Here is a 13115-nt window from a genome sequence, read left to right as displayed (position 1 = left end):
GTGCAGAGCTATTTTAAAGTGACAGTGGATGGGACTACTGGATGAGTGGGAAGGTGTGGACAGATCTGGATTATTATTGTAGCTCTTGCTTTGGCCCTGGCAATTCTTCCTGTTTATGGGAAGCTACAATGATCATCCAAATTTCTTCTATTTTCTGCTTGACTGGTTTCCTCAGGGTGCTGAAATGAATGAAAGCTGTGACAGAGCAGGGAGTATAAACCACAAAAGGTGGTACAGGGAGTGGACTGCTGAGGACTGGGGTAAAGTCATTTTCTCTGATGAATCCCCTTTCTGATTGTTTGGAACATCTGGAAAACAGCTTGTTTGAAGAAGACAAGGTGAGCGATACCACCAGTCTTGTCTCATGCCAACTGTAAAGCATCCTGCAACCATTCATGTGTGGGGTTGCTTCTCAGCTAAGGGAATTGTCTCTCTCACAGTCTTGCCTAAAAACCCATTCATGAATAAAGAATGGTACCAGAATGTCCTCCAAGAGCAACTTCTCCCAATCGTCCAAGAGCAGTTTGTTGATCAACAATGCCTTTTCCAGCATGATGGAGCACCTTGCCATAAAGCAAAGGTGCTAACTAAATGGCTCAGGGAACAAAACATAGAGATTTTGACCTGCACATATGTGAGGCAGACTGCAGTTTGTCTCACTATTGATAAATCTGGGTCATTGGGGTATATTTACTTACCCAGTCAGCGGAGTTCACCAAAAGATCGTGCCCCAGATATCCTGCATGTGGCACTTCCCCGCTCAGGTCTGCCGGAGTTCACTTTCTTCTTCCTGGTGCAGTCCGAATCATTCTGATCGTCCGACGACAGCCCCACAATTTGTGTTGCATGGAAGCCAGCGCAGCCGTGCCAAAAATCAATCGCGTGCGACACTATCCCAGCACAGAACCCTGCTAAATAACTGTCAAAGCCGCGCAAATCCCAAAAACAGCGCACAGTCTGACGAAAGAACGATCAGTGACCCTTAGTAATTAAGCCCCATTATGTTTTATTCTGTTCATCCAACTGACCTGTTTAGCAACAGAACTCAATTCCACTGCCAGGTCACCACCAGAGTTTCCAATTCCAATCACAATTATTCTCTTATCTGCAAACTCCTGTGGATATTTATAATCCCGACTGTGTAAATATTTTCCTTTAAACTTGTCAATGCCTATGAAAAAAAGTAGATAATAAGTTAATGTTTCTTTAAAAAAAGAAAAGCACCATTGGGGAAACACTCACGTGGTAAAAGTGGCAGAGAAGACACAAAATTATACAATAATGATCATTCTAATAACCACTTTTATTGCATTTTGATGCCTACTGGGCGGCTGCTGGGTTCTCCTCCCAGTTCAGATGTAGATATAGACTGTCTACTAGTCTTGACCTTTGCAGAGTTCATTACACACAAGTTTTCCATGTGTATCTTACAGCAGAAAAGTACACTGCATAATTCTGTATCAGCATCCCAGAAAATTTTCAGCGGAAACAGATTTATTCTGCAGATTTAGAATCTACTACGTGTCTGTTTTTTTTCTAAAGATTCTTGGAATTCAACCTATCACACCCCGGTCGTAGCAAATTCTTGGCATTAAACTACTTCAGCCAATTTCAGCTGCCATGAAATGTTTGTAAATTCCCAGCCATTCAGCTGCAGCTATAGAAACTTACAGGCTTAGTTTCTTTCTATAACTCCAACAGAATATAAGGATGTCAATTGTCAGCAAATGTCTCTTCAAAATAAACTACTGTAGTTTTTGACAGTTTTTTACTTTTTCTGTGCTCATCTATGCTGAGACAAAAGCAGGATAAAGATGCATATAAGGAAACAACCCTGCTGCAACCAAATGTGTGCCATGTTCCTAACTGGTTGCACAAGCTGCAACAGACAGATCATCCCATTAGGTGAAAAGAATTGTATATTTAATACATAAGCAACTAGTACTCTACTTGGCATTATTATTTCCAACACAGCTCGTGGTTTCCATTCTTATTCCTGTTTGACATGTAGAGAATGACCCAGTGATCTACGCCCTAGTATTTAATATAGCTCTCAATGGTGCACTGTACGTTAATCACTGCTCCTTTTTTCATTTTTTTGCCTCATTCATTATCTGAATAATGAACTGACACTCACTCAGTCATTGAATTGGTTGAACATAGGCAGTTTACAAATAGCTTATGGTTGAACCTGGGCCTGTTGATTCTATATTAGAACACATGGACAGGGTTAAAAACAGAATTAGAAGAAGTCACAATATGTCATAAATGTCTGCAAGATTACATTGACTGAATGGCAGGGGCATAACTACAGTGGTAGCAGCAATAACAGCCACTATGGGGCCCACAGTGTCAGGGGGCCCTGTCATCCTACCTGACATACTAAAGAGTGGAGGATGTGCTCCATTATATACATATTATGCTGCACATAGTACAACATAAGATGTATATAACATATATGTAATGTATATATGTTCTATATGTGTGTACAAATGTGTGATTGTAACTTGCATGTGTGAGTATACAAATATGTATATTTCTTAAGTGAGAAGGGGGGCCCCATGCAGAAGCCAGCTATGGGGCCCTGTTTATACAAAATTATACAATAATGATCATTCTAATAACCACTTTTATTGCATTTTGATGCCTACTGGGCGGCTGCTGGGTTCTCCTCCCAGTTCAGATGTAGATATAGACTGTCTACTAGTCTTGACCTTTGCAGAGTTCATTACACACAAGTTTTCCATGTGTATCTTACAGCAGAAAAGTACACTGCATAATTCTGTATCAGCATCCCAGAAAATTTTCAGCGGAAACAGATTTATTCTGCAGATTTAGAATCTACTACGTGTCTGTTTTTTTTCTAAAGATTCTTGGAATTCAACCTATCACACCCCGGTCGTAGCAAATTCTTGGCATTAAACTACTTCAGCCAATTTCAGCTGCCATGAAATGTTTGTAAATTCCCAGCCATTCAGCTGCAGCTATAGAAACTTACAGGCTTAGTTTCTTTCTATAACTCCAACAGAATATAAGGATGTCAATTGTCAGCAAATGTCTCTTCAAAATAAACTACTGTAGTTTTTGACAGTTTTTTACTTTTTCTGTGCTCATCTATGTTGAGACAAAAGCAGGATAAAGATGCATATAAGGAAACAACCCTGCTGCAACCAAATGTGTGCCATGTTCCTAACTGGTTGCACAAGCTGCAACAGACAGATCATCCCATTAGGTGAAAAGAATTGTATATTTAATACATAAGCAACTAGTACTCTACTTGGCATTATTATTTCCAACACAGCTCGTGGTTTCCATTCTTATTCCTGTTTGACATGTAGAGAATGACCCAGTGATCTACGCCCTAGTATTTAATATAGCTCTCAATGGTGCACTGTACGTTAATCACTGCTCCTTTTTTCATTTTTTTGCCTCATTCATTATCTGAATAATGAACTGACACTCACTCAGTCATTGAATTGGTTGAACATAGGCAGTTTACAAATAGCTTATGGTTGAATCTGGGCCTGTTGATTCTATATTAGAACACATGGACAGGGTTAAAAACAGAATTAGAAGAAGTCACAATATGTCATAAATGTCTGCAAGATTACATTGACTGAATGGCAGGGGCATAACTACAGTGGTAGCAGCAATAACAGCCACTATGGGGCCCACAGTGTCAGGGGGCCCTGTCATCCTACCTGACATACTAAAGAGTGGAGGATGTGCTCCATTATATACATATTATGCTGCACATAGTACAACATAAGATGTATATAACATATATGTAATGTATATATGTTCTATATGTGTGTACAAATGTGTGATTGTAACTTGCATGTGTGAGTATACAAATATGTATATTTCTTAAGTGAGAAGGGGGGCCCCATGCAGAAGCCAGCTATGGGGCCCTGTTTATACAAAATTATACAATAATGATCATTCTAATAACCACTTTTATTGCATTTTGATGCCTACTGGGCGGCTGCTGGGTTCTCCTCCCAGTTCAGATGTAGATATAGACTGTCTACTAGTCTTGACCTTTGCAGAGTTCATTACACACAAGTTTTCCATGTGTATCTTACAGCAGAAAAGTACACTGCATAATTCTGTATCAGCATCCCAGAAAATTTTCAGCGGAAACAGATTTATTCTGCAGATTTAGAATCTACTACGTGTCTGTTTTTTTTCTAAAGATTCTTGGAATTCAACCTATCACACCCCGGTCGTAGCAAATTCTTGGCATTAAACTACTTCAGCCAATTTCAGCTGCCATGAAATGTTTGTAAATTCCCAGCCATTCAGCTGCAGCTATAGAAACTTACAGGCTTAGTTTCTTTCTATAACTCCAACAGAATATAAGGATGTCAATTGTCAGCAAATGTCTCTTCAAAATAAACTACTGTAGTTTTTGACAGTTTTTTACTTTTTCTGTGCTCATCTATGTTGAGACAAAAGCAGGATAAAGATGCATATAAGGAAACAACCCTGCTGCAACCAAATGTGTGCCATGTTCCTAACTGGTTGCACAAGCTGCAACAGACAGATCATCCCATTAGGTGAAAAGAATTGTATATTTAATACATAAGCAACTAGTACTCTACTTGGCATTATTATTTCCAACACAGCTCGTGGTTTCCATTCTTATTCCTGTTTGACATGTAGAGAATGACCCAGTGATCTACGCCCTAGTATTTAATATAGCTCTCAATGGTGCACTGTACGTTAATCACTGCTCCTTTTTTCATTTTTTTGCCTCATTCATTATCTGAATAATGAACTGACACTCACTCAGTCATTGAATTGGTTGAACATAGGCAGTTTACAAATAGCTTATGGTTGAATCTGGGCCTGTTGATTCTATATTAAACACATGGACAGGGTTAAAAACAGAATTAGAAGAAGTCACAATATGTCATAAATGTCTGCAAGATTACATTGACTGAATGGCAGGGGCATAACTACAGTGGTAGCAGCAATAACAGCCACTATGGGGCCCACAGTGTCAGGGGGCCCTGTCATCCTACCTGACATACTAAAGAGTGGAGGATGTGCTCCATTATATACATATTATGCTGCACATAGTACAACATAAGATGTATATAACATATATGTAATGTATATATGTTCTATATGTGTGTACAAATGTGTGATTGTAACTTGCATGTGTGAGTATACAAATATGTATATTTCTTAAGTGAGAAGGGGGGCCCCATGCAGAAGCCAGCTATGGGGCCCTGTTTTTCCTAGTTACACCACTGCTGAAAGGTGACTGAGTGTGGTGACATCTAAATACAATTCTATCTTCATGCTAAAATTAAAACTATTAACTTTTCTTTCCCCATATTGCCTATCATTTAATGAAGCCATCAAGCATTCCAGTAATGACACAACTGCACTAGCCAGTGTCCTCTCTTTATCCACTACACTGTACTGACAATTGTGCTCCAGTCTTTGCTTGTAGGGACCTCTGCTCCTTCAAGACCATGTTCACCTTACATTCTGGTTCCAAATAATCTTTCACAGAAAAAGCATGTGGAAGTGTTTTAATAATTTGTCTATAATATCTATACCTCAAATTCTATCTAATTTCTAGGTGTTTTTGTCCAACATTGTATGATCATAAATAGGGAACTAATATAACCAGTAAATTGAGACTACAGGCGGTCCCCTACTTAAGAACACTCGACTTACATACGACCCCTAGTTACAAACGGACCTCTGGATATTGGTTATTTATTGTACTTTAGTCCTAGGCTACAATAAACAGCTGTAACAGTTATCACAGGCGTCTGTAATGAGGCTTTATTGATAATCCTGAGTCTTATGACAACCCAACATTTTTAAATCCAATTGTCACAGAGACCAAAAAAATTCTGGCTGGGGTTACAATGATAACATATACAGTTCCGACTTATATACAAATTCAACTTAAGAACAAACCTACAGACCCTATCTTGTATGTAACCCAACTTGTATGTACAGCAACTTATTAAGAGAGAGAACTATTGGATCTATAAGTTAAACACCATGAACCCTTACGGTCTCAATGAAAACATTGAGAAAATCTAATGAATCTAATCCCACAGACCCTTACTCTATTAAGTCCACCCCATATAGGCTTCCAACCCCCCAATTACTTATACGGTTCTTATTCATCATCATATGGTTTCTATATACTGTTTACTACTATATTGTTTCTTCCCTCACACCAAAGGATCCACTCCATATAATCCCAATTCCCAGATCAACGCCACCAACAATGGACTAACTAATTAAAACTCACTTTGAGATTAATTTCCTGGCCATCAATTACCATAAAGACTTAACATCATCAACCTTCAATAATAGCGCACGTACATACCAGATCCCTTCAGCCTACACTCCACTGACATCTCCGGAACCTCCGATAACGGCGGCTGCGCATGCGCACAGCACACCTTCTATTCACCTGCAGAGCGCAGGTGCTCACTCCGCCCGGCCCTATTTAAATCCCCGGCCAACGGCAGCGGCGATCACTCGTCTCGCTGCTGCTGACCGGACCGGATAAACCCTCTATGTAAGTCCTTTATCCTGCTCATCACCCAAGGTAATTAAAGACAAGGGACATTCTAATGCCGGTTTTACTATTACCCTCACAGCACTGCAGGTTTATATATTAATTCGATACCGGACAACTGGCCCACATCCCAGTTCAGCGTAAGAAAGGTCAGATAATATACAATTCCCCCTACCCCACAGCTACTGGATACTTATTCCTCTGTTTAATATTACACCCTACTTCTCTTTTTAGTGTCCATAAAACAGTACTTTTTTTCCAAAGAGTTCCATATTCGATTTCTGATACACAGAAAGGTCAGTTCACTCACCTTTTTATTTGAATTTCATCAATAGATGTTCTTCTTGTCATATTAATGAATCTAAACTTCTGTTATACCTTTAAACACTGGCTTCACAATAACTATTGTTCTAATGTATTACTACATTTTTAAACTTTGTATATTTTGAACCACTCTTATTTTGTTTTATGTGTCAAAATATTTATATTTTATCTACTATAGACAATAATGTCATTTCCTATGAGATTATAAATTGTACTTCTGTATAACTTCTTGTGGACATCCAAAACCTGACAATACATTATTACAACCTACAGAACCTTGTGGACGTGAAGAAGGGGTCAATCCACCCCGAAACGCGTCGTCCAAATTTTACACTGATAAATTCTTAAACTTTACTGTTTTTATGTGTAATAAATGTCTCTAATCTAGTGAACAATTGTTGTTATGCATATAATGACCAAATCCTGAAAAAAAGAGAAGCCCGACCAACCACTGGCCACCCACTTCACAAATCTTTGTACATCAGGATCTGTTCCTGTAAAACCAGAGGACGCAGCAGCTAGACACAATACTTTCTATTGAACTTCTTTTTAATATCTCTTTCACTCCCCTTTACCTCCTAGGAGCGCGGTGAAACCCCTCTAATAACTATTGTATGTAACCCGGGGACTGCCTGTATTCAGATACCAAGCTCACCAATACTGACAGTCATTTTAGGCAGTAGGGTAGAAATCCCCCTCCTTACCCAATCTGAACAGGATCAAAGATAGAGACAAAAGGACGTTAGTGACACTATGGAATTGCTCACTTACCTCCCTATTGAATGTAAAGTATTGACTGTCAAGCAACAGTGACAAATATTAATATTACATTTTAATCACTATGGATATTGAACACTATTCACTTTTTTATTATGATTAAATAAATGCTAGGTTTTAAGGGTTTAAAACCTAACATTTAAGTGATTAGTGGGTTAAATTGCCCTCTGGGCTCTTTAGTATATTAACATGTCATCAAAATATGTTATCATTTGAATGAAACATTTAATGATTTTCTCTTCCATCCCTATTTTGTTTTATATTCATATTTTTAATAAAAACTTTGGATGCCATCTTAGACTCTCAGCAGAGGGGACATAGAGCAGCATTCAGGGCTACCTATTTATACTGTCCATTACAATAACCACCACGTGAGTAGAGCCACAAAAACTTTTGTATTTACACCATATTCCATATTTACACCATTACCCCATGAAGCACTTAATTTTGTGGTCTTTGTAGTTATAAACTAAGTAATGACTTATACATACCTGGAAAAGTATGGAGTGGTAAATGTGGAAAGGTATGGTGTCCACTGCAGACAAGTATGCCATCAAAAATTCCAACTTCTTGCTTCCCATCACATTCTGTCACAACATCCCATTGGCCTGTGGTGGCAAAGTCCGGATGCTTTTTGATGCTACATACCTTGGTCTGAAGGAAAGAAAAATACTAAATAAATTATACTCATTATTTGTGGGTTTTCTCAGTTAGGTGAAACAAAAGAGACATTTGTAATAGGAACACTAGACTCAGGGATAACTGTGAATCCTAAAACTCCAGTCTCCCAACAGCTCTACCTTCTTGTGTTTCCTGGGTGATATGGACAACAACAAAGGTCCCTCCCTACTCCAAAGTGTGGACATGTAACAAGACAAACAAATAAGACAAAGGAGAGCTTGACAATCTGGGTCATGACTTATATAGCTTATATAATACAGAATCAAATACACAGAAGAGTAGTCAAGAATGTAAGCCAAATATTGGAAAAACAGAAGTACAGACATATGCAACATCCCCCACAGGGGCCTAGCCTTTTCTTGGGGCCTGGAGACAGCCGGGGCCCGCAGTACCTGAGTGACTGGCGGTTGCGGCCTAGGCACGCTAGTGTCACGGTGCTTGGTATGGGGAACCAGAGGGCTGTCCTACAGCCTGGTAGGTCTCCAGCAGGGTGGTGTTGGCAAGAAATGATGAGGGAGAGGCTGCTATAGCGGTTCTCCCTGGGGCAACCCTTTGGGGTCTGGAGTATGAGTCCCTGTGTGGTGGATAGGGTGCCCGTGATGGTGACAACCATAGTAGCAGGGACCAGATGGAGGCAGACGTTGAACAAAAACAACTTACAGTTCTTTATTGGAACCGACAGGAACAGTAACAAGGTGCCTTGACAAATGGTAGAATGCTGGTGCTGCAGGTGGAGATGGAACCACAGGAATGGGTCTTCAGCCTGAATGCAATGGCAGGCTGGGAGATAGCTGTGTCCTAGTAGGATGCTTCAGCTTGTCCTGGGTTGCTTCAGATATCACCCTTAAAGGTAGGGTGATACCCCTTTTCTCTCACTAACTAGCTCTTCACTCCACTAAGGTAGGGAGCTGAGCTCTCCTGCTCTGGTCTCACTTGCTAGCTGTACTGGCTGCACTGTACTGAGAACTCTCTGACAGACTCCTGTTAGACTAACTGTTCTCTTCTTCTGAACTCTAACTGTTCTTCAGAACTTTCCTGACCAGGGATTTTATTACTCCCACTGGTCAGGTGGTGGTTCCACCTCCAATCGCATCCCAGCTCACAGATACAATATATAACACATGTGATTGGTTGCTGGAATTACATCACATAAAACACTTAACTCCTGCCTTACCAGGCAGACTCTACCGCTGCAGTGTTCCCCTGTGTTATGTAGTCAGACCCTACACAGGCTGCAAGCTACATGGTGGGACGTATTCGCAACAACCCCTCTGCCTTGCATCGGCAGGGGTGTTGCACATACAGCAAGCAAAGTGCAGACAAGGAAGCTAGCAAGAAAATATTTAACCAGCAATAAAGATAGTGACACAGGGAATTTATTTGAGTAAGAAGTCTGCTTTATGTGATACAAGTAGAGCTCTGAGAATGAGAGTGTTAACCCTTGCTTGTTCAGAGCACAGTTTGTAAAGAGCTGTGCAAGGCAGATTCAATGTAGAATGCAGCTGTACCAACAGCTGACTAAAAATAACCAGATAGAACTCAGCATTTTCTCAGCCTGACACAAACTGCAGAAGACCCAGACACAGGCGCTAGAGCATTACTGTAGAATTTGATGTTATATTAGAGTATATTATAATAATGATGATAAGGGTATATTATAAAAATATTTTAGGACTGTTCTACTGACTAAACAAATATCTATTTTAATTAATATAGATAAGGTAATCTTGGAAATTAATAATGATCCCAAACATCAGCCAAAATTCTGTTGCATAAAAATTAGAGATGGGTGAAATCACGTTAAAAACACGTGTATTTCCTGGCTGCAGAGAGCCTGTAGGGTGTTGTAGAACGTTGTGCCATGCTCAAATACGCATAGGAAATGTTGTTTGGTCTTCAAACAATGCTGTGTTTTAGTATGACACGCACATGACAGCCGCCGCTCTTAGAATCTCTTCACTCTTCAATTCCATGGGCACTTACAGGGACCACCATGACCAAATAAGTGAAGCAGGAATATAGCCTGACAAGGTAACGACTGTGCCAGCTCGAAAAGGACTGAGCTGAGGGCCAAGATCCCACTATAACATCAAAGAGTGCACTCTTTTTACACTGACATCAGATGATTCCATAGATTACGACACGAAACTGTTCTGTTAAAAGCTGATTCATGTAGAAACCCTCCAAAAGAGTGCAGAGGGTGTCGGCAGTAATTCTGCCACTGATCATTTTGGCCTTCATTTCATCCGTCAGTGTCCGCACACAGTCCAAACACAGTGGCAACGTCATAGAGTGGTGGAGGGAGAAAACACATTATGGAAATTACAGGGTATTCCAGGGAGACAGTGGTCAGTTGGCAGCAGCATGAGTAGACCGCAGAGTGGCACAATGACAAATTATGGAGGTGGCAGCAACATGGTAGGCACAGCCCGAAAAAACTGAGACCCTGGACTTTGGGGGAAAAAAATCACTCCACCAACTATGTGGATTTGACACAGATATCTTGATATCTACTTTAGCAACAAAAAAGAATTGAAATTTGGGGAATACAGAAACCCAAAAACGGACACTGATACATGCTTGTATTTCTTTTTTCCTTGTATCCTTCTTGGTGGTTTGTATGTTTTGCTATCTTGATCAACAAGTAAAAAATGTATAATACAATATAGATAAAGTCAATAATATACAAATACATTTTCCTGGATGAGATAAGAAAAACATAGTTTTTTAGCTACTTTGTATATATCATAGCTTACAGCGGATATATTCCTCACCACTTTCAAATTATATCACAGAAAGGGGTGGTGTCATAGGACTAAATTAAAACCTGAATTAAACCTGACTAAATTAAACCTTTATTGTACATATTATATAAAAAAATGATTATTCATACAAACAAGTAAAAAAAATCTAAAAATATTGGCAATAGCGTGATGATGTTCCCCTATGGTGTCCCGTTTTATCACCTACAGGAGAAACAGTTACCACTGGTAACTGTTAACTTGGTTAATTTAGTCCTATGACATGAACCCTTTCTGTGATATATTCTTAGGTACCTTGTAAGGTAGCCCCCTTTAAAGAGAAGATTCTTAAATATATTCAGGATAACAAAACATATCACATTCTCTTTTTTTTTTAATCAGGTAACTTTTATTAACCCCTTAGCGCACCGCGCCTTAGCTGTACTGCCCTGGGTCCTGCGAATAGCGCTCAGCACAGTAGAGCTACGGCGCGGAGACAATGCCGGTTTAGCTCTGCACAGGAGCCAAGCCGGCATCGGGGGTCGCGGGATGCCAGCGGTAATCTAACATTGGCATCCCTGGGTAACACCCGCGGTCGGAGAGGGCTCCCATCGTGGGTGTTTCACCCGTTAAATGTTGTGGTTAGCACGACCGCAGCATTTAACATGCCCTCAGGCGGTCTTTCCCCGATGATTGCCCCCCCTGCTCAGTTTTCAGGGGCGCCAATCGTTGCCATGGCATCTCAGAGATTCCTAAAGGCAGTGCCATTAAGATGGCGTCTGTGACGTCATCTTAAAGGCACAGTGTCAGCTTATGCATGTGCATCAGTATTGCAGAGTATAATCATGAACAAGCAATCAGATGATGTCCCACGGTGGAACAAGTAAAAAAGTAAATAAAAAAAATTTTTTCAATAAAAAATAAGTTTATAAATCAATAAAAATGCCCATAAGCCCCAAAACATATAAAGAGACATATAATGCTCAAAAACGTCATAACATGACACAAACCCCACATATATAGTATCACGTGTCCATAACAATCCATAGAATAAAATTAAATAACTATTGAGCCCGTACAATGAACACCGTAAAAAAAAACTGTAAAAACCCACCAAAAATTATGATTTTTACTTATTGAATCCCACAAAATATGCAATAAAAGGTGATCAACAAAACATATGTACTCCAGAATGATACTGTTGCAAAGTACAACATGTCCCGCAAAAAACAAGCCATTAACCAGCTTTGTAGCCAAAAAAGTTAAAATGTTATGCCACTTGGAAGACGGCAATGCAAAAATGATAGATTATTCCCCACATTAGGGTTTTATTTGGCAAATTTAGTAAAACATAAGAAAAAATATTCATGTCTGGTATCCCCATAATCATATCGACTCATAGAATAAAGATAATATGATTATTAGGCTATACGGAGAACACAAAAAAATAGTTAAAAACCCAGTACAGAATTGATGCTTTTCTACTCGTGACCTCAAAAACAGTTCCTAAATTTTCAACAATAGGGGATACCAACCCCAAAATGGTAACACTGGAAAAAGCATCTCTTCCCACAAAAAAAATGCCACCACAAGGCCCCAATATCGAAAAAAGAAAAAATATTACAGCCTGCAAAATGGGCCAATGAGGAAACAAAAATCCTGGCAGCTGCAGGACGCTCCTTCCCTTCTGCGCCTCGCCGTGCGCCCATGAAACAAGTCACAGCCACATGTGGGGGGTCTCTGTAATCGGGAGAAATTTCAAATTGTATGGTGGTTTTTCTCTTTTTATTTTTTGGAAATGTGTACATTTTTGGGCTAAATGAACATATAACCCACAAAATTTGACCATTCTAAATTTCACCTCCATTTTGATTCAATTACTATGAAGATCTCAAGGGGTTAACTATCTTCCTAAAAGCTGTTTCTGATAGTTTGAGGGGGCAGATTTGAAAATGAGTTGATTATATAGGGGGGGTTAATGCTAAACATGTAAAATTTCATTTAAAACAGTATTTATCCCCAAAATAGTAAAT

The 13115-nt window shown here is 39.6% G+C and overlaps 1 protein-coding gene across 1 annotated transcript in view; it reads right to left on the bottom strand.

The window, feature by feature from the left end:
* LOC140105178 (flavin-containing monooxygenase 5-like) overlaps positions 1 to 13115 on the bottom strand; it is a 98851-nt gene that overhangs the window by 78714 nt on the left and 7022 nt on the right. Inside the window, exons 4-5 of the mRNA XM_072129124.1 lie at positions 8152 to 8314; positions 1029 to 1171 (exon numbers count right to left, since the gene is read on the bottom strand). Of these exons, the coding sequence (XP_071985225.1) occupies positions 1029 to 1171; positions 8152 to 8314 (306 nt within the window). The remainder of the gene's footprint in view (positions 1 to 1028; positions 1172 to 8151; positions 8315 to 13115) is intronic.

Source organism: Engystomops pustulosus, chromosome 10 (genome assembly GCF_040894005.1).
Source record: "Engystomops pustulosus chromosome 10, aEngPut4.maternal, whole genome shotgun sequence".
In the NCBI taxonomy this organism is placed as follows: Eukaryota; Metazoa; Chordata; class Amphibia; order Anura; family Leptodactylidae; genus Engystomops; species Engystomops pustulosus.
The sequence above is the reverse complement of the archived record's forward strand: the minus strand, read 5'-3'. Positions and strand labels throughout refer to the sequence as shown.